General features: G+C 37.5%; 1 protein-coding gene across 1 annotated transcript; it reads left to right on the forward strand.

Annotated features, from left to right (window-relative positions):
- Window positions 1–2,803: 2,803 nt before the first annotated feature.
- Window positions 2,804–25,636, forward strand: LOC124264976 (adrenodoxin-like). The gene is made up of 4 exons (XM_046699757.1): window positions 2,804–3,012; window positions 21,826–21,938; window positions 22,277–22,409; window positions 25,133–25,636. The coding sequence occupies exons 1-4, from the start codon at window positions 2,849–2,851 to the stop codon at window positions 25,227–25,229; spliced, it is 507 nt and encodes a 168-aa protein (XP_046555713.1). The 5' UTR covers window positions 2,804–2,848; the 3' UTR covers window positions 25,230–25,636.
- Window positions 25,637–25,860: the final 224 nt, after the last annotated feature.

A 25,860-nucleotide genomic window follows, 5' to 3' on the forward strand; every position in this document is an offset into this window, starting at 1 on the left:
TCAGATTTTGTCTGATCGTTACAGGGTCAAATTTACAGCCATGAGGTACCCATACAAAATCAGTGACCTCCCGCCAAACGGTACTTCCTTCAGGATATTCCGTTGTGAATACGCAGTGTTCCTGTGGCGCCAAACACGAGCTCGGCCATCAGTCATGAACAAGAGAAATTGACTTGCCTCCGACCAGTGGAATTGTCAGTCCTGAAAACTGACCTGAACACTGATGGTCCCTAACGTCATTGGTTTTCTGATGTTTTCTGGCCAGTCGGCTGATAGTCGATGGATGACAACCAACATCTCTTGCAATAGCTCTAAATGACATGCCAGCATTCCACATACCAGTAACTTGCCATCAGTGAGCAGTTGTCAGTTGAGGAGGCTCCGTTTGTGCGTATCATCTATTAAATCAATTGACTTTCCAAGTTTTCGAGCTGTAAGAACACTTTATCTGAACTGAATATTTGCCTAATGGCGGGTACACGTAATTGCACGTAAAGTTCGTCTTTGATTTTAGCATATGCCTATCAAAACTGTATGATGCGCCCAGTGGGTCAAAATAATGACATAAAAAACACAACAGACAGACAAACAGACATTTTAATTCAATAATGTAGGTCATTGGCCCATAATACAAACAAAATGCTCATATGAATAATACATAGATGCTGAATATAGGGTGAAGATTGAAATTCAAGATTAATTATATTAGAATGGTGGGTTGTATATAAAGAAAGTGATGAGAATACCGAGCGTACAGAAGTACATATATAAGAAGAAGTTTCTGAAATAATCACACGACACGGATCTTCTCCAACATGTTTCACTTTTATTTTCAGGGAGAAGTGATTACAGTTAAAGCTGTTACAGCGGAACATGGTTTTTACTTTCCGTTGATATGGTAGGAGGTCACAGTACAAGTAGTGTTCAACATTAAGTAAATATTTAAATTGTGAATAATATTTACTAGTACATTAAAATGAAGAGTCAAGTGAGGAGCGTCAGTTGAGGGAAGCGGTCATAAAATCTATGTCTGACGCTAGATATAAATGTTATAATGCAGCCAATTTTGTCCGGGATCCATAAAACCCAAAACCATACAGAAAAAGAATTAATCTTATGCGTGATGCCCAGGTAGATTTTTATCATCAAGAGACTTTAGCATTTGGTAGGCTTGAAAAGGAAGTCTATGGTTTTGTAGCTGCATCAGTCTGCACCAGTGCTTTACTGCTCTCGAGGTATAGTGACACTGCCGTGAGAGTCTGCCACACTCACTGGGGGTTGATCAATGAAATTCCTCTGTAATTATTTGGATCTATTTTATCACCAGATTTATGCAAAGGGCATATGATGCTTTTCTCCTAATATTCTGGAAAAATGAACTGTCATATAATTTGTTAAACAACTTAGATAATATAGGTGATATATAGTTACAAAACATAATTGCGATATAGATGGCTAAATAGGGGTTAGAAATAATAGGCGTTGTCAATTTTTTCATTGGGTATATTTATTAACTCTAGACTATATGTTTGACACCTAACGATAACGATTTAAAGATATATTTCCCGTGTTAAATGTAGATGCATTTGGTTTAACGAACCTAATTAAAAAAATGGACAAAAGAATAAATAATGACAAAGAATGATATATTTTGTCGAAACTCCAGGGAGCATCTTGAAGCTGACCCTATGACACCTTCTCCGATAATAAATCACAAGGCTTGTAATAGATTCAATATCTCAGAAACGTAAAACATTTTGTTCTACCCCGTGTGAACTATACCAGGTGACTGAGCATGCGTCATTTCTTAAATATGTCCTACTTGTTTCTTATTTTTAGAGTATAATAGGTCGGACTTGCCCCTGTCCTGCGTGGAGGCCGCGGTCCTGCTACTGACACCTATCTGATCGATTTACTAATAGGTTTGCTTGCTCACCGATTTCTTAGATCTATATCTGTATAAAGATAACCTTTAAGTGAGTAGGAAAAGAAATTACAACTCATTCCTGTAATTTACCGTTTTTATTATATTTCATTTGTAAAAACACAAAGTACATAACTCTCTTTAGTTCGTACGATACGTTAGAAAATACACGAATTGTAATATGATATGTACCACCTTAATGGACGCTCTCTTTTCGTTAGCTGTACATGGTGCCGTTTTAGTCAAATCGTGTCTTTATCGCGATCATTTTGTGTACTGGTTTAGCCTGTTCTATTTAAAAACAATACCTCGGTTTTCTTGTAATCAGGGAGAATAGAAGACGTTGTAGGTTATCCCTTTTCTAACATACGTTAACTTTGAAAGGGATGTGTGTATAATTCGTTTTTGTTTCGTTCTAGCAAAATGGATAATTGGCCCACAAAAAGTGATTTCATTTTATCGATCGTGTTCTCCTTTCGTGGAATATTACCGCATCCCGACAACCGTTTCTCGCAGAAAGTCGTCCCGAGATCATTCGTGTCCGACTCTCGTCCTTTCGGTACGATGACTATTCCTATTAGACAGGTGCGAAAGGTCTGGCACTGAAGAAGTACTTTACACCAGATACATATTCATTCCGAGGATAATACGAACAGACAAGACAGTTCAGAATGAAACGAACACAAAATTAAAAACGAAATGTGTTAATAATAGTTAGTAAAATAGTAAAAGAAATTATCAATATAATCCATAGTCAATGAATGTATAACCCAAGTACACCGAAGAAAGATGCGTAAACTGAATACACAATGCACCAGTTCTCCATATGTGTTGCGTCTCTATATGTTTCATGTGCAAACCACATTCCAACTTTTCCAGTCACCAGCAGCGGAGTCTCAAGTCCAATGTTTCAAGTGCTAAAAGATGGCAGGCCTGACAGCAAGGGTATTCCGATGTATCATCCCAAAGTTTGCCTTCACTAATCACACGTCATCTTTGACAGTGCCAGGCCTTCTTTGCAAATATAATAGAAGCAATGATCAGAAGAAAAGATTTTCATCATCCGTACCAAAGACACAGAAAGAAACGTGAGTGGGCCTATGTTATCAGGTCACTGTACTGTGTGTTAGAGATTGCTGTGTGTGGCTGCTCAACAGGTGACCTTATTTCATTCAGTGCCAAACTAGCTGAGCAAACAAGTGAATGCAGTCTGTGGATGTGATTTTGCATGGTATGATTATGATTCCCGGGTATCAAAACAGAGAGACTGTACAGGTGAACTTTGTTTAGACTGATAATACTAGAGCTGAGGGGTCGTTGTCGGCACAGGTGATATGTCACTGTAATTTGTGTCGGGTAATTATTGCACGTGACCCAATGATGAATATACTTCTGTCAATATTCAGTGTTCACTGAACTGTTTTTGGAAACGTGTTTTCAACGTCTGTACCGTGACTTTTTTGTGCCTATTTGTTTTCTTTGGTGGTAGGTTACCATTATCTATTATGTTTGCATTGACATATCTATAGTATCATGCGACCCTCTATTATAGCGGTAGTTAATGTTGTCGCCATCGGGATTATAAACGGCTACTGACATTTAGCATTTTATATATATTTTCAGTTGACTGATGTTTAATCTTCATTTCTGTCACAAATAATGTGACACATATTCGCAACTCGTTTAATACCATTGCGGCAATTCGGATTGTCTCGTTTGACCTGGAAATTGAAGCAACTCTCTATTATCGCGGTATTGCTATTTTCTTACTATGGCACGCTGTACAAGCAGATGACACTGAAACGTTTACTAAGACAAGAAATGAGCTAAATAGTTTGATCATTAAAAAATATTTAGGAATTTCATTCACATTAGTAATAACATCATGTTTTTAACCCAAACATCTGAAACTTCTATTCATTTGGATACAAGGTAACAATAACGTTACAAAATATTGTTTTTCCGCCTAAAACGTACCATACAAGTTGCTGCCGTGTGTAGAGTGAAGTTGCATAATACGTCACTGCCTGTTATATTTTTAGCACGGAAAATATGCAAATGACATTATAGTTGTCGCAGGATTACTCTTGACGAAGTAAGTTTTATTTCATGCTAGATGTAATGGCAGTAGGGGTCATTCTAGTTTAAAAATGTTCTAGAACTTACTGAAAAGATGATTGCTTTAATATTTCTACGATTCCAATGAAATAAATGACTTTTTCAAGAGCGATGAATATATTTACGTAATTTGCATATGTAAACAGCCGATGCGGGGCCGTGGTGTTTCTGCTTTCCCGATGTTTTCGCGAGCCACGATAATAGAGAGCATTTGTATTTCTGTATGTGTTAATCATATTATGCAAAATGTTGGAACTGCTGTATGGTGACCTCTATATCGAGATAAGTATCGTATCATGAGGCACTTGTATCGGGACGTCCTTGCTTAGTAGGGGCTTTGCAGAGATACTTGTAGCTTGGAGAATCTACAGTCTGCACAATCTTGTTCTCAGTTGCATTTCTGACTACTTTCTTCATGGTTTTTGGCATGGTCATCTTCGCCCTTCCCACCAATAAAGATGTCCATGATTGTACATATACTGTGTATATGTTTGAAAAAACATGGTCAGGAGACTGGATTCATAGTCAGTCTAGCAGAAGATAACATGACTTGGCATCAAGGACTGAAGGAATAAAGATACCACTTATTCTGGAATGGGGTAATGCTATTGTCAATGGCGGGATTAAGATCAGTCAAGTCAATTCAAATCTGAGTTTGCATTTTCTTTGCATGTGCAAATTTTTCTAGTCATTCCTGTGAGGTTATGGAAATGAACGGAAAGAGTCAAATAGGTCACGGAATTACGAAGGTTACGGATAGACTTGCTATAGATATGGTGCGAAGTGAAAACGGTCGTGACGTCAAGCATCAGACGGTGATTTCACCGTGCATGCATGAATGACGTGCTTGACAGAAAAGTGTTTTTGGGATCGCACTGAAGAATGAGGGAGACATGAGCATGTCTAGTGATGACACATGCATGAGTTAGTCTTCGAATCATTAATGAAGAAATGTAGCGTGTGAAAGTGACTTGAATGCAAGTTTCAGGCCGGTTTCCATTAGCCCAAAAATTATACATAAAACAATTTCAGACAACAAGAGCCAGACAACCTTGTTGCTATGCCGGTGTCATAGAGCATTGTTTCGAGAACGTGCTTTGGAACAAAATCACATTAAATTATTTAAAAGGGTATTATGACATGGTTTTAGAGTTTGTGGTGCTGTAGTCTAAAGGTAGGCCCTTTTGTGGTATGTCCTGCACTCTCCATTTTGTTCAGTTTGTTGATTTAAAAGTGAGTGGGCCTTGGAAATGTAAACTCACAATGATTACACAATGCCATTTAGAAAGTGGTCAAATGTAACATATGTTATATTTGGGATTACACTTTCTTAGTAAGGTACAGATTCTAGTACTTTTATTGGGTTGAGTCCCATAATCCTGATAATGAAACTAAGCCTAGTTTCAAAATAGGCATTTAAAAAGTGTCCTTTGAAATACAATATCATCGCACACTAATTTGCATAAAGCCATGGTCTGTTCTAAATATGTCGCTTTGGACTTAGAAAAAAAATGCATTGCTCATTTCTGCACTAATCTCTCCTCAGTAAAGTCCTTTTTTTACGTTTCCTATCTCCCCACCACTGAGACTATAGTTAGGCCGAACTTAGTTTAACAGATATTTCACACTTTCACAGATTAACTTCATAAATTGTAGATATAAATGTGAAAAAACAGTTTTTTTCTATTTCCGACAGTACTTTAGTGTATTGTGGGTCCAAGCTAACACATGATAATATTAGTTAAGACATGTTAGTTAGTTATGTGGAGGAGTTTTCTGTTGGAAACGTTTCCTGCACAAATGTCACCAGACATGATCTGGAATGCTTTTAGTTCTTAATACCCAGTACACTAAATGGTTCTTTCAACAGACATGAATTCAGCTTAATTTGTTTATGAAATGGAATGACTGTGGGATAAATCTTCAGTGGGACATGCAGTGGCAGTTGTTTTGTTCAACCGTTATGCTGCTATATGCACTCAACTGAGGAACACATGTAAGTGTGGCTATGACCCAAGGCACAGACCTCTGTCTCCGACAACTTTGTGGTTGCTGTGGCAGAGTGGGTGGTTTGTATTTCTGATAAGCCAGTGGCATAGCAGACGATGGTTTACATTGTCTTACCATATTTCTTCCCAGGGAATAATATTAAAGTATATGCCAAGTTTCACTGTATATATTTCCGGTACACTATGACAACCACCCAATTTAAGCTGTTGCTATGTGGGCAAAAGGCTTGGGAATGGAGATTGCATGACCAGTTATGTCGTTGTTGAATGTGAAGATGACTTTGGTTTTAATATCTGCAGATGTGTTTAAAGTGTGATGACAGTCACAACACAGTAATCCCACAAGGATGTAATGGTTATGAAGTGTGTACTTTTAATTCACTAGTTTGAAAGAAATCAACATATTTCACGTAATTGGTACGTGTTAACACACATATATGTCGACTACTAACAAGAACAACTTTCTAAAAGTATTTTAGAAGCAATCCATGAAGAAGATTGTATGTAAATTAAAACACATCACAGTTGTTAATATATGATTTTATCAATGATACAATTTTATAATTGATCATTCTTCTCATCAACAATAATTCAGATTATCAAGTTTTAGACAGTGCCAAACCTCAGAAGTATTATTTCAGAATTTTCAGTTTAGTGTCCAAGCAGATAAGTGCCACTGAAAACTGTATGTGAAATGATACTCTCATCTATTGAAAAGCATCTCTTGAAAGCATCTATGTGAGGTCTAAGGGTAAGGCATTTAGCGAGAATTACCCATTCTCCATGGGTACCAATTGTGCTTCACTGCTGGCTGAATTGTTTCTTAGTGCAAATTTTGAATTTGTCTAATGAAATGGTGACATCTGAGGTCTTTCTTCTGCAGTTTTTGTAGCTTTAAACAATACTCACTTGAAGTTCAATCACTGGCTGCCTCACCTATTACTTATGCCTCCCAACAGAGTAAAGTTCCTGTGCAGTGCAATCATAAGAGGACCGTTACTATTACCAGAAATTTCCATTGATATAAATACAAAGTCATTATTACCATGAGCATTGACGCCCCATCAACTAATCTGAATTTGAATATGCAATGTAACTATGGTTTTACATGTCCGGCTATTAACTGTATGTCTTGTAGGGGTGGAAATAACTTTAAAATTGCTTGTGTACTCCGGTACTGGCACATGTAAAATCCCTTGCCCTGATAGTTTTTCCACTATACCGGCCAATTTTCTTGTTGATTTTCAAATAAATAACATAATTAACATTAGGAAGTCAACTGGACACCGGTACAGAGTGATATACAAATTTGCTTGCCCGACAGAACAAAACACTGGACTGGGACGACGGGCAATGGGTTATTTCCACCCGGTCTTGATTTATGTTTTTAATCTATTTTAATAATATCATTCAAAATTTCATTCAATATTGTTTACCATAAATTCAGTGAAATCATGTATGAATTTGTGGTAAGATGAATGCTATTGACAATGTGAAAGTAACTTAGCTGAGAAAACATGGATAAATTTATCTTAAGTGCCTTAATTCGTTGCAAGTCATATTTGTGGAAATTTGACTGTAACTTGACAATAGAACTTTTCATGATGGGGAACAAATGAGTATCATCAGGGACTTTTCAAATAGTTCCATCCATAAGATACATCTGAATACAGCAAGTGCTACACACCAGATTATTTTAAATATATTCATTAAATTTTTCAACTAAAATGATGCTGTTTTGAAATATGTTAATCCTGATAAAATAATAGTTTCAAAGGATCAAAATTGTTTGAAGCTATATTTGTTATATTTCAACTGAATCGCCAGGAGATTTGGATGAACTGTGTGCATAGCTGATTGCTATTTCCGGCTTAGTTTACGATAAAATACACATGGTAATCTTGATTTTTCCATATAAAACAACGATTGCAGAGCAGAAGATATTATATAAATGGGAAATCATAAAATCTAATGATGTTTTATCTGAAATTTCAATTTTTTATTGAACAAGGTTGTTAAACGTCTTCGTTGATACATGAATTTGTTGAAAGGTTACAATGTATCAAACCTCAAGGAGAAAGAAATGGTTGATCAAGTGGTCTGTACTTCCTGTGTCATCTGGACAACATAACCATAGTTATACATTTTATCAGGGCACAGGTGTTAAATATTATTGCATCCAAGGGGATTAATATGTTTCATAAGGATGTTAGGAGCACCTTTAGAATCCCCCAGCATGATCTGTAAGGATGTAACCAACAACCTGAACCGACGTCACTAGTCACTCACATGCTCCTTCAAAGTGAAGAAACTTTTGCAAATGTACTTTCCAAAGCGGAAGTCAAACCTGCGATGCTCGTATTTGAAGTCCCGCTCTCTACCAATCGAGCTACGGGGCCCTCAAGAAACAGCAGGTCAAAACTTAAGGTCATACTTGCTGTGTTTTCCGAAGTAAAATGAAGTCTATTTCCATTACTACTCAGCATATTAGTGACGCAATTCGTCATGTCACCATGGAGCCACATGGATTAATCATTAGTGATTAGGTAATATCACTCTACAGTGACCATGTCACGCCCACCGGTTTAAAAATGACATCTCCTCGGACATCTGCTCGGCCATGTTTGGTTTTTACCAAACACCAAGACCCATGTTTTTGATGAGTTATGGCATATAATATACTTATATTGACATGCGTGTAGTGTGCTTCCTTGTCCTAACCCCCCACCCCCCCCCTAAATTATTAAATAAAATGAAATTGTTAATTTAAGAAAGAACTAGTAACAGTAACCAAAACAGTGGTGTGTGTGTGTGTGTGTGTGTGTGTGTGTGTGTGTGTGTGTGTGTGTTTTGAAGCCCTCCTACCCCCACAGCTAGGTGTACGTGCAGCATGTGCACAAATGCCGACAAAGTTATTGATTCACTTACCTGTGCTGTGCCATCTCCATCCTTTCTCGCACACCTGGCTGTTCCTCTCTTTGCACTCCTCCATCCTAACAAATTGTGAACTGTGTAAATATTTTTAGGACATAAATTTTGCAAAAAACTCTGAGTTGGTCTGATCTTTTAATTATGATCAGCGTTTCATTTAGTATAATATGTTTATTAGTTTTCGAGTTTGATTGCAATTCATCGGTCCACTTTTGAGCCAAATGGACTATATCCATATTTCGATTTGTGCCATAAGTCCCAGTGGGTTATTTTTTTCTGATTTTTCTTTGCAAATTGTATGTGTTTATCTCTGATTGTAAGCATCTCAAACAGGTTCTTCATTGACAAATCTTAAAACAGCCAAATAAAGTTAAAATCGACACAAAAGCATACTAGTATAAATTAGGGTTGAAAGATACACTAGTGCACCATGTATGCGGTACCTGTGAACATGTGTTCATAGCAAGCATTGCCTGTTTAACCTGCTACAGCTAGCATTTCCTTTTGAACCTTCTACAGTAGCATTTCCTTTTGAACCTAATACAGCTGGTATTACCTTTTCAACCTGATACAGCTAGTATTAGCCATTAGGTTAACAACTGAAGCCAATAGGTAATGCAATTTAGTGTACAGGACCCTGCTAATTACCGTTCTTAACCATGGGAGTATGTACAGAGGCATGGAGGATGAAAATTGGCACTTTCACCCAACCATGCGGTCTCCGACAAGTCGGCCATGTTGAAACCCGCTACACACCATGGACGAAATGGTCACGCTCTAACCAGGTGGGCTATCGGCTCTTGCCGACAGCTTTGGTTCTCCATACTATATATCAGCTGTCATTCGCTCAGAATATTCTGCAACTCTCTGGAGATATTGAACTTAACCCGGGTCCGCCTAAACAGGACACCACGCTATACACGTCATTGAAGGAAGATATCTTGAGTGACATTCTTCAAGAGCTTCTCTCTCTTCGTACAGAATTGTCTCGGGAGATTCGTGATATCAGAGCCGACACATTCAAGTCACAGGTAATCATGATGGATATGGATGAAGTTATTGACCGCCTAACAAACAAGAGACTTCACCAAGGCCCGAACACCCGAACCTCGCTGGAGTCATCGAGGGAGTTAATGAGCTGGAGAAACACTTGGACAGGATGGAGCAGCATAGCAGAAGACATAATGTTCTGCTGTACGGAATATCTGAGATAGAAGGTGAGCAGGAATGGGATCTTAAAGGGATTGTGTGTGAGACATTGAATGGAGTATCAAGTGACAAATCTACATTCAAAGTGACTGATCTGACAAATGTACACAGAATTGGTAGGACCAGCATGAACCGCACACGACCTATTATCGCCAAATTCATTTCTACTGAGACCAAAATCAAGGCTATCTCGCTAAGCTCAAGGAAAATGGACAGCGAATGGTAGGTACACGCCACGTCATAACAATTTACAAATAATATCCAGTCCTGTCGATATACTATGATGCGTTTCTATGGTTTTTCGGGTATCATACTCTCTTACATATCTCAACATAAACGTTATGAAAGACACGTAAGATGTTAATCAGTAGATGAGACATAGTCAACATACATGAAAAAGCACAAAATATCTTTGAGGTGACCCCTTGTGCCTGTAGGCAGCACGTGCATTTCATGCCAGGTGAGTCGACGGTCCGTGGTCATACCTGGCTGAGCGACCTAATTGCCATCTATAGTCTGATCTATTGTTTTCAGCAGCTATTCATATTTTTTCTAAGTTTTGCCCGATTTTACGAGTAAACATGCTTTTCTGGATATCGTATTACGTATCCCACTGAACGCCAGTTAGGCCGCAGTGGGTTATTTCGACATATGCTATTTGCAATTGTGTCAATTTTAGGGATACAGAGTAACAGCCTAAAAACAGTTTTTTTCTATTTCCAACAGTACTATAGTATTCATTCATGATGATATTTTCCCATATGTTAAATGTCATGTGATTTCATTAAATTCGATTTATATAATTGTAGACAATCTTTGTGGAATTTAAAAAAAGAAGTGTTTGTAGTTTGTGCTCATGTGAATCCTGAAGGATCCTCTTGGTATCAGAAAAAAACATCAAAATGTGGCATTAGTCTTCTTTTTGAATCACTTATTGATTCCTTGACCATTCATGGTGATTGCTATGTCATGTTAGGTGGCGACTTGAATGCCAGGACTGGTGTGGAAACAGATTATGTTGAATGCGATATATCCGAAAAGGCTTGAAATCAACGACATTTTTGTTGATAGTAACATTGTACCTATAGAACGTACTTCCAAGTTCTAGTGATAAAACTACTAATTCTTTTGGAAAAACTTTATTAAATATATGTGGTGCCCTTGACATACACATCTGTAATGGTCGCTAGGGGCTCTGATGCTGGAAAAGGCGACTTCACATTCATCAGTCATATTGGCACAAGTGTCGTTGACTACATTATCTTGTCAACTGATTTGTTCACATTATGTAATGCGTTTGAAATCGTGTCACGATCAGACTCGGAACACCTGCCACTCGTGCGCATTTCAATCACGTGTCCTCGCTGGTATGCATATCACCCGTGATACACGGGGCAATCACCTCAATTATAGTTATGTCTGGAAGGAAGAGCATGCATTGCTGTTTAGAGACAATCTTCTATCCACCAGTTCAATCTCCTGGTTAGATACATGTAATGACTTTCTGTTGTCCGGTGATGTTGATGGCGCTGTGTCTTTATTTACAGACATATTATGTACTGCTGCAGAACCAATGAAGCGTAATAATACAGATCAAGACACTAAACAGCCGTGGTTTGATAAGGAATGTCATTTCTTATGTTCTGAAAGACAAAGACTCTTGAAGGTGTTTCGTTGTAATAAATGTAAACAGTCACTAGATTTGTACATTGCAGCTAGAAATAAATGTGTCAACACTGTGAGAGACAAAAAAAAGTATTATTAGGATGAAATATTGTCTTGCATTTCTAACAACTTAAAAAATAGTAAATTGTTTTGGCTGAATATATTTACAGGGCAAAAGTATAAACACAGGCCTAATATAAAAGTGGATGAGTGGTTTCAGTATTTTAAGAACATGTTTTCTGATGTTAATGATAAAGATGTCTATGTTATTAATACTGATTTTGATGAAACAACCCAACATATTTGGGATTCTCCTATCTCCCGAGAAGAGGTTGTAGAAGCAATTAACTCTCTAGAAACAAATAAAGCAGCAGGTAATGACAAGCTCATAGCAGAAATGTTCAAAAGTGCAGGTGATGTGTTGGTTCCATGTATTACAGTTTTGTTTAATGCTATGTTTGATACACATTACTTCCCCACCTCATGGTCAGTAGGACATATTGTACCAATTCATAAGAAGGGGGATGTTAATTCCACATGTAACTATAGAGGTCCATATTAAAGGAGAATACGAATGAAAACAAAACTTTTGATATATTGTAAAGGATATCCTAAAAGTCACATTCCCTGATTAAAATTGAACAAAAAGTTTGTAAAATAGCAATAAAAACACAAAAACGTACTCGTATTTCCGCCTCTTACGGAAACACCCGACAGTTAATGAGCAGAGGGGTATCACGTGACATGACGTCATAAGTGCCTGTTGCTGATGGCTTCCTCTTTGATTTTACCTCACAACTTAACAGTGTCCATGGATTCTGAAGCAGTAAAAGGTGTTCCTGATGTAATTTCTGAAATGGATGTTAGACCGTATCAATACGATCCGATTTTACATCTTGCAATACAATCTTCCACTAAAGATGAAGAAGAAGAATCAAGCAAAACGGAGGCACCGCTTGAGGTCAAAATAAAATTAAAAACAGATCATATCATTTAACAAGATTACTATTTGTCAGCAAAATGTCATACAGTTCCAGCCAGCAAACTCACCCCTATAAATATATGACCAGTCACTAAGAATTATTTTTTTAAAATGTGATTACAGTTCATTTTGTGTCAAATGGGTGACTGTAGGGTGTCTGGGATTTAAAAACAAAATAATTATGCTTCAGACAAGGGAAAATGAAAATGATCTGCTTCAACAATTACACTGGAATTATTTTGTTGAAAAAAATTAGGATCCTAGTTCTCATTAATAACGTATCAAGTCTCGATACAAGATCCCAGCCTGGTCGAGCAGAGAAAATATTGGCGACGCAGATAAGTTATTCCCGAAAACTGGTAAATTGTAAAATACTAGTCAGGACAACGTATGTTTCCCCATTGTTTGGTTATGGAAGTAGTTAGGGTACTCAGTCATAGCCATAGAATGGCATCTTGTCAGCCAATGAGTGAGTGAGTTTAGTTTTACGCCGCTTTTAGCAATATTCCAGCAATATCACGGCGGGGGACACCAGAAATGGGCTTCACATATTGTACCCATGTAGGGAATCGAACACGGGTTTACGGCATGACGAGCCAACGCTTAAACCACTAGGCTACCCCACCGCCCGTCAGCCAATGAGAATACAGAACAACTATCACGGCACACACTACTGACAAATAGCGAGTCTGATGCCGACTTGATTTAATGTATGTTAAAAATACCACTGACAGTAAGTTGTTACAGGGAATGATGAAGTATAAACGAATCTCGTGGGTACTTTTTCCTTCTTCAGCCTATCTTGGGGATTTCCATACCCCATGCGTGCATGTCTCTTTCATATGCGTCCGACTTCCATATGCGTGTGATCTGCACATTTTTCCTGCCGAAATCTGTCATTTCACTTGGAAAACGGAAGAAATGGTGGTTCTTTCCCATGTTCGATGATGCCGTGCATCCCCAGGCAACGCAATACACCATCGTACCATTTTAAAAAATTACAGAAACAACACGATTTGTATTACTGTAGTGCTTGGTCTTTGGCAATATGGCAGACTCCAGGCACATTTGACGTCACGAGCGGAAAGGTCACGTGGGTTCCAGCAAAATATGTATAATGGCCGAAGCTGAGATTTACAGAAACTGTTTTCGCGATTAAAACATAATTATACATAATTTTTAATTGAAAATTTGGGAATATGTTTCTGATGACTTTATCTTTCACCCAGCAAATTATTGCAATTCACTCGTATTCTCCTTTAAGTGTCTTCAGTAACATGTATATTTCAATACTGAATGCAAGACTCCAATTTTGGACAGATGCATATGAAAGAATTGTAGAATCACAGGCCGGTTTTCGTCATGGCTACTCCACAACAGACAATATGTTTACTCTACGATCAATTATACAACGTTATTTATCCAAAAAGAGAGAGAAGATCTACGCATTATTTGTGGATTTCTCAAAGGCTTTTGAATCTATTAATAGATCCAAGCTATGGATGGTTTTGAATCATAACGGTATCTCACTCAATATGTTCTGTAGTATACAATTAATTTATGATAAGGTATGTGCCTGTGTTAAAGTTAATAATAATCTTTCAGATACATTTATATGTGGTTTGGGCTTAAAACAGGGATGTATCTTGAGCCTGCTCTTATTTAGCCTTTTCATTGACGATTTAGCTCTCGAAATTGAGTCAAGCTGTGAACCAGGTATCCAACTCCACCCAGATATAATTCAGATTTTCCTTCTTTTATTTGCGGATGATGTCATACTTATTTCAGACACAATATTTGGACTCCAGAAACGCATTAATTATCTTGAAAATTATTGTGATAATTATAATATATCTGTTAATATGGAAAAAACCCAAAGTCATTGTCTTCAAGAGTGGCGGATTACTCTCTAAACATGAAAAATGGCACTATAAAGGTTGTAATTTGCAATGTCTTACACATTATAAATATTTAGGAGTTATTTTTGAAAAAACTCTGTGATGGTCAAAACATGTTGATAATGTATTAATACAAGCCAAACGTGCCCTATTTACGATTTTGAGCTCATTGTCACAAATCAAACCACTGCCTTTGAAACTATTTTTTAATATTTTTGACTCTAAAGTTGTGCCAATTTTAATGTTTGGGTTGGAGATTTGGGGTCTGTCATATTGTAAGCAAATTGAATCAGTACATGTTCTTGCGTGTAAACGCATTTGTGGTGTTAAGTCCGCAACTTCCAATCACGTTGTGTGAGGAGAATGTGGTAGATACCCAATTTATATAACCGTCTATAAAAATTGTATAAAATATTGGTTAAAATGACTTAATATGCCTGATTACCGATTTCCAAAGAAAACCTATGATATGTTGATGCAGTTGTCAGCTAATGAAAATGTAACTGGACTTCAGGAATAAGATCACTTTTGTATGAATATGGTTTTGGATATATTTGGGAAAGACAAAAAGTAGAGTTTGTTTTTCATCTGAAATGTTCATAAGAACAAGAATGGCATACATGTTTGGTTAATAGCTCTAAGTCTACCTCGTATATGTTGTACAAACAACTTTTTGAAGCAGAATTTTATCTTTCAGTAATTACAGTCCACAACTTCGACTGGCACTTGCTAAATTTCGCTGTACCTCACATTCTTTAGCCATTGAGGAAGGCAGATATCTCAGTGTACCAAGGAATGAAAGAATTTGTAAAGTCTGTAACTGTGGTTATATTGAAACAGAATATCATTTTTTATTGATCTGTACAGTTTTTGATAATCTACGTCAACGATACATTGCCAAGAAATATTATGAATATCCTACTGTGACAAAATTTAATATACTCATGCCTTCTAACCAAACATCTGTTGTTAGAAATTTAGCCTGTTTTATTTACCATGCCTCGCAGCTTAGACATGCTATAGTAAAATGAATTAACTATTTTATACCTCATGTACATCTCTGGAATACATATACAAGTATTTAGCCATTAAAGAAGGAAGATATCTCAATGTACAAAGGAATGAAAGAATTTGTAAAGTCTGTAACTGTGGTTATATTGAGACAGAATATCATTTTTATTGATCTGTACTCTTTCTGATGATCAATGTCCAGGATACACTGCCAAGAAATATTACGCATATCCTACTGTGACAAAATTTAATATATGTCTTCTAACCAAACATCTGTTGTTAGATATTTAGCCTGTTCTATTTACTATGCCTCGCAGCCTAGACAGGTTATAGTAATGTGAACTACCTTATACCTCTTGTACATCTCTGTAGCACATATTCAGTCAGTCATTGAACGAATTTGTAAAATCCGTAACTGTGGCTATATTGAGACAGAATATCATTATTATTGATACGTACAATTTTTGATAATCTACGTCAACGATATATGGCCAAGAAATACTACGAATATCCTTATGTGACAGAATTTAATATGTCCATGTCTTCTAACCAAACATCTGTTGATAGTAACTTAGCCTGTTATATTTATCATGCCTCGCAACCAAGACACACTATAGTAAAGTGAACCAACTACCTCATACCTCATGTACATTCTCTGGAATATATATACATGTATGTATACACTTATATGCAATGGACCAATCAATGTTATACCAGGGGCCGTTGGCCCACATCTGTACTGAAATAAAGAATTGATATAGATACAGCTAGTATTACCTTTTCAACCTGCTACAGCTAGCATTACCTTTTGAACCTGATACAGCTAGTATTACCTTTTGAATCTGATACAGCTAGCATTACCTTTTAAACCTGATACAGCTAGCATTACCTTTTCAACCTGATACAGCTAGTATTACCTTTATAACCTGATACAGCTAGCATTACCTTTAAAACCTGATACAGCTAGTATTACCTTTTCAACCTGATACAGCTAGCATTACCTTTTAAACCTGCTACAGCTAGTATTACCTTTTCAACCTGCTACAGCTAATATTTTCTTTTGAACCTTCTACAGCTAGTATTTCCTTTTGAACCTGCTACAGCTAATATTTTCTTTTGAACCTTCTACAGCTAGTATTTCCTTTTGAACCTTCTACAGCTAATATTTTCTTTTCAACCTGCTACAGCATGCATTTCCTTTTCAACCTGATACAGCTAATATTACCTTTTCAACCTGCTACAGCTAGCATTACCTTTTCAACCTGCTACAGCTAGCATTACCTTTTGAACCTGATACAGCTAGCATTACCTTTTCAACCTGCTACAGCTAGCATTACCTTTTCAACCTGATACAGCTAGCATTACCTTTTCAACCTGCTACAGCTAGCATTACCTTTTAACCTGATACAGCTAGCATTACCTTTTCAACCTGATACAGCTAGCATTACCTTTTCAACCTGATACAGCTAGCATTACCTTTTCAACCTGATACAGCTAGCATTACCTTTTCAACCTGATACAGCTAGCATTACCTTTTCAACCTGATACAGCTAGCATTACCTTTTCAACCTGATACAGCTAGGATTACCTTTTCAACCTGATACAGCTAGTTGTTGTTCTTGTACCTTAGAAATATTTACAAATAAAAACTTTGCTCTTAGTATACAAATAGTGCTACACATCGTATAATGACTTACGTATCATCTTACATATTCAGGGGGGGCAGTGGGGTAGCCTAGTGGTTAAAGCGTTGGCTCGTCACGCCGAAGACCCGGGTTCGATTCCCCACATGGGCACAATGTGTTAAGTCCATTTCTGGTGTCCCCCGCCGTGATATTGCTGGAATATTGCTAAAAGCGGCGTAAAACTAAACTCAGTCAGTCAGTCAGACATATTCAGGGATCGGGATAGAGAACTTTGACAATGGGCCATTTTCAGGATTATTAGCCATTTTCTGAATTTAGAATGGGACATTGCCCCTTTATCAATAGTAAACTTAAAAATTCTAATGGGCCATTTTTTATTCTAATGTGCAAAATGGCCCATGGCCCCTGCCTTTCCCAATCCCTGCATATTGTATCATGACCCTGCTGTATCATTTGACCTTTAGTATGGATGATTTAAATTTCATGCTGATAAGCCCCGGCCGATAAGCCCCGCCCACTTCGTTTTTCACATTAAGGGAGACAACCACTTACTAATCACAATGGCGTCACCGCCAGCAAAACGTACGTGATTGCAAAAGTTGTTGATGAATTCTGCTTGTGGTACTTCGTTATCCGTCGTTTGTGAATGATACGTAAAGTTATACGTATTTTATTTATAATATATTTCAGTTGACAGATTGCAATTGGCGAGTGAAAATAAGTTACATGCCCGATGTAAAATCGTCTCGGCCAGCTGCTGATCCGAGAGTGGGAAGAGTATTTTCTTTCGAACCAAATAATGTATCTGGCAATTCACATCTGTCTAAGATATTAACTGAATTATGTTGTGTGTTGTTTTTTTTCTCTAAAATATTCCCATCGTAATTTTATAAAAAACATGAACACAACCACATTCCAGTTGCAGATTGTGTCGGTATTTATAAATAGATTGTTTACACTGCGCATGGCCGCCTGTATTTATTTATCCGTTGTTCAAAAATAGTTAAATCAATAATGTGAAAACTCCTTTTAATGAACAAAGCAGAAAAAAAAAAGTCCCGTCTACTACTTCGTGCACCTTATTTGTCTGTATATATTAATGTAAACAAATCAATCACAGCATAACCATTTGATCTTATTTGGGAATCTGGGAAAGGTTATTGGGCTTGTAAACAGTATGTTTCCATGGATGTATCTGGACATACCCAGAAGCAAATATTCAGCAGCTAATTTGCAGCAATTCTCAGTAAAATTTCCCATCTACAAAATCTGTACACCATCCTAAAATGACACTGAATATAAAGAAATCCATTTTTTAAATCACCCTTTCCTATTTATTTTTCTATGTGTACTTTGTTGTGGAATCCTAATTTACACACTTTCACAGTACTGGACTTCATGAACTGCCAGCATTTATGTACAGGTATGTCACAGCACCAGAACACAAAGAAGATAACTACTAGTGTTGGGAATTGGTTAAAATCTCATAATTGATGATTGGTCCATTACAACCGATCAATCATCGAAAATAGTTGGTTAGCGTCATTTATCAAATTGTCCTGGTTATGTTTGTTAATGCACAAAAAATAATGAAAAAACCATGCAGTTCTTTCGGGTTTTTATTTGCAAATTTCACGTTTTTAAAGGATGACTAGTATGTTAGGAACATAAATTCCTGGAGTCTTCAAGATGAATTTAATCACGACTTGAAACGAGCTTGTAGTGCTTATGAAACATAACATTCAAAACCAACCTTGTGATACATATTTTTAATGCAAACAAGTGTTACAAAATTGTTTGTGTTCGATTATGACAAAATGTGATCGATTGCTTGGTCGTTTAGTCATTGCGACCAATCTTCGATTATTTCAATTAATTGGACCACCACTACTAACTACTAATGTAAGTAAGGTACAAAGAATATATCCTATGTTCAAAGCTTTTTGTCAATAAAATTACATCTTGACATTATTGCTTCTTAAACAATGATAACATTTGTTTTATTAGCTCTGAGACCATATCCCTAAGGGACAAAACACTAATTTTGATCAATTTCCTTTTCTCAGATACTTACTAGTGTCATCAAAAATATACAATGTATTAATGTCGTTTCAAAATTTGGTAAAAGTCATAACAAAAGTTTAGGAAAACACACATGAAAATGTCCTGAAGCTTTCACCTCCTGCAAACCAGTGTGCAATTTAATATGAAGCTCATTTTCCAAATAACCATCAACAAACCTGGAACAATTTGTCCAAAAAAACCAAACATCTTAATAAACACTACTTTGGCTCAGTCTTCAAATATTGGTAACCTCCTCAAAAGCTGATGATTTCTAAGAAGATTTACATCATGTCTGGGTTAAATATATGTTTCATTATTCATTCCAGTTACATGAAAAGTCAACTGAGAATTTTGTAAGTTATTCTGTTCCAAGACTGAATAATGCCTGACCAGTGTGTGACCAAAATGTAGCCTTTGTAGCTTTTTTCAAATTCTCTGGATGTTGAAATAACTTTATTATGAGTTATGATACTAGTAATCACTTTCCAAATAATCTTATCTGTAAATATATTATATTATTAAATTCTGAAATATTTAAGGCATGGTTTTATAGACATTCATATGAATTAATTTTGATATTTGGATATTGCGTGATAGGCAGCTGCTGACACTGACTATATTTCCGTTTGAATAAAAAAAACCATTACTCCTCGAATATTTTGCACTATTAACAGATACGTATTGCTGTACTGCAGTATAGGCCTTCAGATTGTGCTTTTGAAACTGTAAAACATCCTAAAATGTGTGAATTTAGGAATATCTAAGGGCGAAGGCAACAATATCAACCACATTGTTCTTTAATGTAAGAATTAAGTTTTGCTATTTCGGTCGACCCTAACCGAAATCAGATCACTGTCAGATTTGTTATCCCCCGCAACTACGAAGTTGTTGCGGGGGATATAGAAACGAGTTCCGTGCATCCGTCACACATTGTCAGAATCATATCTCCTAAACTATTTGTGATAGGTTAACCAAAGTTGGTACACATGTCAACCATGATCCCTAGATGTGCCTTTTGGGGGTTAGAACCAGATATGAATTTTATTTTTTTGTGGTTTCCATGGAAACATGACTTAGGCTGTGACTATCTTGTTGCATTTCCATGGCAACAAGTTAGGCTTCAACTGAATTTGATGGTAGTGCTCCTCTCTGGAGCAGATCTTAAAAACCTTTCAATACTCTCCTTCCACTTTGCTATATACACTCCAAAACATTTGGCATAATCATAACTGGTAGACATATCCATAAAGAGTATTTGGCATTGCAGGGGATATTGATGACTTTGTCTTCTTGTTTACATTGTGTCACGGCTTTCTCGCCTGTCTCATTTCAGCTTTATGGTGTACCAACTCAATGCCCAGTATTGATAAAAAACGTTAAGCAAAAACAATTTGTAGTTACAAGTATTGTCCGTGTTTATAACACTTGCAAAGTTGTAAACTATTATTTGTTGTCATCTATTGGTAATGATTTTGCACATGTGCGAAAGTGTGGAAATTCGTGCACCTTCGAGCAGACGTAGGTTCGTGAACGATGGTGCCGACATTTAACTGATCGTGAGACCTATCGCACTCCTTGATCCACCTCAAATCTTTTGTCTTGATCGTAATGGTTGTGTTAAGGGTACACATCAAATACCAGCAATATGTAATAGACATAGCGAGTGTGAATAGCATAACTGGAAGCAAATCGCTTCTAAGGCATCGTTTGACCTACGAAATAAGTCTGACAAATCCACAAAGTGCGCCCGGCCTGCTGATTAGCCAAAGTTGACGCCATGCGCCAGTTTTGATTGACAGACTGGAACGGTCTATTGCACCTAATTTTAAACCTGGTGCTATTATACAAACATGATATCAAAAGTACAGATGAAAATGCGAAGCCTTTTATTGAGTGTTATATATAATTACTTTTATGGTCCAGAAGCTCTTCAGTGCATGATACTAGTTCCATTTAGTTTAAATATTAACTGAAAGGGCTTAGAATTACCTCTAATCATGCTTCATGTGCTTGGGTGAGGGAAAATGGTAGGTGCTGCCTATCAACTTCTTATTTGTCATGTACAGCACTTACCCCTTATGTGGTACCTTCTCTGAGCAAACAAGTTTAATGATTTTGTGAGTTTATTTGAAAACAAAGAATGTTGTTTTGGTTTCTAAATTGGTAAGAGTTGTGTGAAAACTGTAGTGTTTGTCTGTTTCAGATTGACTGTATGTTTTCTAGACAGGGGAAGTGGCAGGATGGATCCATGTTGCTGGAGTGGTGGCATGCAGGCCACTGTTACTTGTTGCAATAGAAAATGAAGTAGAGCTTGAAGGTAGAGCAAAATGTCTATCTGTGGTTTATTCCAATCATCTTATCATTCCAGAGTTACCATAAACTTCATTGGGAGAGAAGGGAATCGCATCCAAACCAAGGCTAAAGTTGGTGACAATCTCTTGGATGTTATTATAGAGAATGATATTGACATTGATGGCTTTGGTTAGTGGCTTTTGCAGTTCATTTGTCTTAATCTAAGTAGCAATGTAGGTCTTATTTGTTAAGGTTTGATTTGTAATTTCATTTGCTCATCTCATAATAACTTGTAAGGCCATTTTCTTGTATCTTACATGAGGCATGTTAACCCTTTCAATATCATGGTTGTCAACTCGCCATTGGTATGAATCAAATGTGTTATTATCTTATTAAAATTACATTTGATCTTGATTTAACAATGAACCAGTGATGTTGGAAATGAGTCTTATTTATATGACAAGTCCTGATAGGCTGGCAGCTCTGCAAGTTTTAGCTGTCATCATGCAGGTGCTGTTGTGTTGCAGGTGCTTGTGAGGGAACCCTGGCGTGCTCCACCTGTCACCTCATCTTTAAGAAAGCAGATTATGACAAGCTGCCCGAGAAACCCACCGATGAGGAGCTTGATATGCTAGACTTGGCTTATGGCTTGTCTGACACGTGAGTGGCAGAGACAAATCTTTATGACTCTCGCCTCCTGCCAGGATACTATGAAGACCCTTCAGCACAAAACCAACATACCTACCAATTCTCAGCACTATCTTCCTTCCAGTTCAATGCATCACTGTACAAAGACAAAGACACCATACTCCTCCATACTTTACACACACCAAACTCATACATGCTGCACACACACCAAACTCCTCCATGCTGCACACTCACCAAACTCCTCCATGCTGCACACACACCAAACTCCTCCATGCTGCACACACCAAACTCCTCCATGCTGCACACACACCATACTCCTCCATACTTTACACACACCAAATTCCTCCATGCTGCACACACACCAAACTCAACTCCTCCATGCTGCACACACACCAAACTCATCCATACTTTACACACACCATACTCATCCATACTTTACACACACCATACTCATCCATGCTGCACACACACCAAACTCCTCCATGCTGCACACACACCAAATTCCTCCATGCTGCACACACACCAAACTCGTCCATACTTTACACACACCAAACTCATACATGCTGCACACACACCATACTCCTCCATGCTGCACACACACCATACTCCTCCATGCTGCACACACACCAAATTCCTCCATGCTGCACAGACACCAAACTCGTCCATACTTTACACACACAAAACTCATCCATACTGCACACACACCAAACTTCTCCATGCTGCACACACCAAACTCCTCCATGCTGCACACACCAAACTCCTCCATGCTGCACACACACCAACCTCATCCATCCTCTGCTGTTTTGGCTCCACTTGTGCCAACACGATATGTTTGAACTTACCGAACGAAGTAATACCTGTGACATGAGACATTGTAAAAGTTTATATATCGGGAAGTATTTTGTAGCATCATTATTTCCATCACGTGTGAACCACTTGTATACAGTGGCAATAATGACATTCCAAAATGTGGGCCCACTTCAGCACCTGTTATAGGAGCCGAAAATAAGTGCGCCCACATATTAGAAACTCATAATTTTATTTGTATTTTCTTTTATCATACATAGTATTCTGAATAACTAGTGTCATTGAAAATGTGGGCCCATTTATTATGGTCCAGTGTAACAAAGAACAGACAGTGGGCCCATTCCTAACTACTCGTGTCATTCCGGCAGGTCGGATGGCGTCTCGTACCCCTCTCATGGCCATGTTTACGACTGGGCCCTGTCTAAGCGCAAACAGGCATAGAGATGAAAATAGTCTAGTACCATACCATGAAAGATAACTCTGAATTTTCAAACATGACTCCAAGAATATCTTTATCCCGTGGGCAAAACAGCAATTCAGTCATTTCCTCTGTAAATATGTTTCAGTGTTTAAAGTTTCTGATCCTTTAGCTCAAAGTTTATGTTAAATTGTGCTTTGCATAGTTTAGCGAAGTTTCAAACTTCAACTGTGCTGCCATTTTCATGCTTCTAAATGCGTTTTACTACACACGATTTGATTGGTTTGCCACGATTCTTGGCAATAATGGCGTACGATAGGGGTACGAGTCTTCTTGTAGGTCATAGAAAGAGGCGAGTAGTTACGAATGAAAGTGGGCCCACATTTTAGAAACTTGCTTTTTTTAATCATGGTATTCTGTAAATGCCCTTTTGTTTTTATAATATAACGGAAACTGCATGAAATTCAACTAAAACAACTTTAATTTCCCCACAATGACCAAGAATGTATTTGCACTTGTTGAATTCCTTAGACAGATCATCAGGTTGATTTTATTAAGTGTATCCATATGCAGGCTTATCACTTAAATCATGCTGAGGGAAATGAAACTATAATTTGTTCTTCAACAATAACACGTTGTACCAATTACACACTTCATCAGGTTCAGTTTATTAAGTGTGTCTGTATGCAAGTTGAAGGAAATGGAATTGTATGCCACTCTAAAGGAATGGTACACTCCCGGAATTCTTCCATTTCCCATTATTTTCAACTTCAATTTGAGTGGTAACTTCGTAGTAAAAATCTATGGGTACAGTAGCTATGCAAACTAGACTTACCTTTGACCTGACCCACAAAGGTCGATTATTTGGGTCAATAGAACGTCGCCTGGCTCACAGCTTCTCCAATGACACAATGGGGGCTTGTCTCATTAATATTCATGAGGTCCGTATCTGACATTTTCGCAGGGTTTCAACCCTGACTTTTGATTGTGTTTTCGATTGTGTTTTCATCTTAAAACATTTCCATCAGTCGCTTATTTCCAGAAATACATTATGTTTTGAATTTATTACCTTAGCAATACCTGATTATACTTGTTTAATAATACATAGTTGCTTTATTTTCGAATGTGGGCCCACTTCCTTGTATCGGAAAACAAACTTAGAGTTACTTCCCTTCACGTTGCCTCCATCCACCGTAATAATGTATGGCCTGCCTCATTATGATGGTTGTTGGTAATTTGTAAGAGAGAGGGTCAAAGAGAGGAACAGCACACCTGAGACCTTTAGTGCAGGTATCAGAGTTCTTTCATTCCCATTCAAGCTCCATGGCATCCGTGGGTACTACAGCCTTCTCCATGTTTAACGACAACAACAACAACAAAAATCAGTTCAGAATAACTATAGTGCACATTTTGCATTTATGAAATTTATTCCATATACAGTGGACTAGAGTAGCTAATACTCCTAGTTGCAACCTCCAATGCTCACAGCCTTACTTTCATTGTGTTGCAGATCTCGACTTGGGTGTCAAATACTTGTGTCAAAGGATATGGATGGGCTGGAAGTGGAGGTGCCAACAGAGGTGTCAGATGCAAGAGGTCCATCCTAGACATGACCATCTCTTACCTTCAAAGGGCAACAGTAGGATGTAGCTAAAAGATTGAAATATGTCATTAAGTGTTGTAAAAACTCAATATAAATACTATTCATCTGGATGTGAGTATTTAATGATTAGTGATTCACTGATTCAGTACAAGTTGAGTTTATTGGCCAAAGCTCATGATACAGATAGTGTTTACCTGCTGATCGAGAGAATACCAGGTCAGCCACTTTTCTTTATGCTACCACTGTCTGTAAACCAATATTCTCAATCTCATGTATAAACTTGATGTCAAACAGATTTTCTCAACTGTTATCCTTGATCAGTTTGTTACTTGGGCCTGCTGGCCACGGTGATCACAGGCAATGTCTGTGATGGAACACACTCAGGAGCAAGTAATTAAACACTTCACATGATTTACTGTGTTAGCTTTTCTGTTTCTGTCCTATATATTATGCATTTGAATCTGGTTTACTAAATGCTGTTCAATTTCTTATTAAGAAGCTGCATGCCTAGTAAAATTGGTTTCAACTGTTTCCTATGTCTCTGCTAACATGTTCCTGCATATGCCAGTTGCTAAACCCTCTCGAAACAGACCAGGAACAATGGACAGGGTGCTAGTAACAGGGAAGCGCTTTGA

This window comes from Haliotis rubra, unplaced genomic scaffold (genome assembly GCF_003918875.1).
Source record: "Haliotis rubra isolate DU_JTF1 unplaced genomic scaffold, ASM391887v1 Scf953, whole genome shotgun sequence".
NCBI lineage: Eukaryota > Metazoa > Mollusca > Gastropoda > Lepetellida > Haliotidae > Haliotis > Haliotis rubra.

Excerpts from the sequence above, each read along its gene's own strand:
- LOC124264976 (XM_046699757.1), top strand. The coding sequence starts at position 2,849 with ATGGCAGGCCTGACAGCAAGGGTATTCCGATGTATCATCCCAAAGTTT. Across the intron at positions 3,013-21,825 it reads CCAAAGACACAGAAAGAAAC|AGTTACCATAAACTTCATTG; the intron begins GTGAGTGGGCCT and ends TTATCATTCCAG. Across the intron at positions 21,939-22,276 it reads TATTGACATTGATGGCTTTG|GTGCTTGTGAGGGAACCCTG; the intron begins GTTAGTGGCTTT and ends GTTGTGTTGCAG.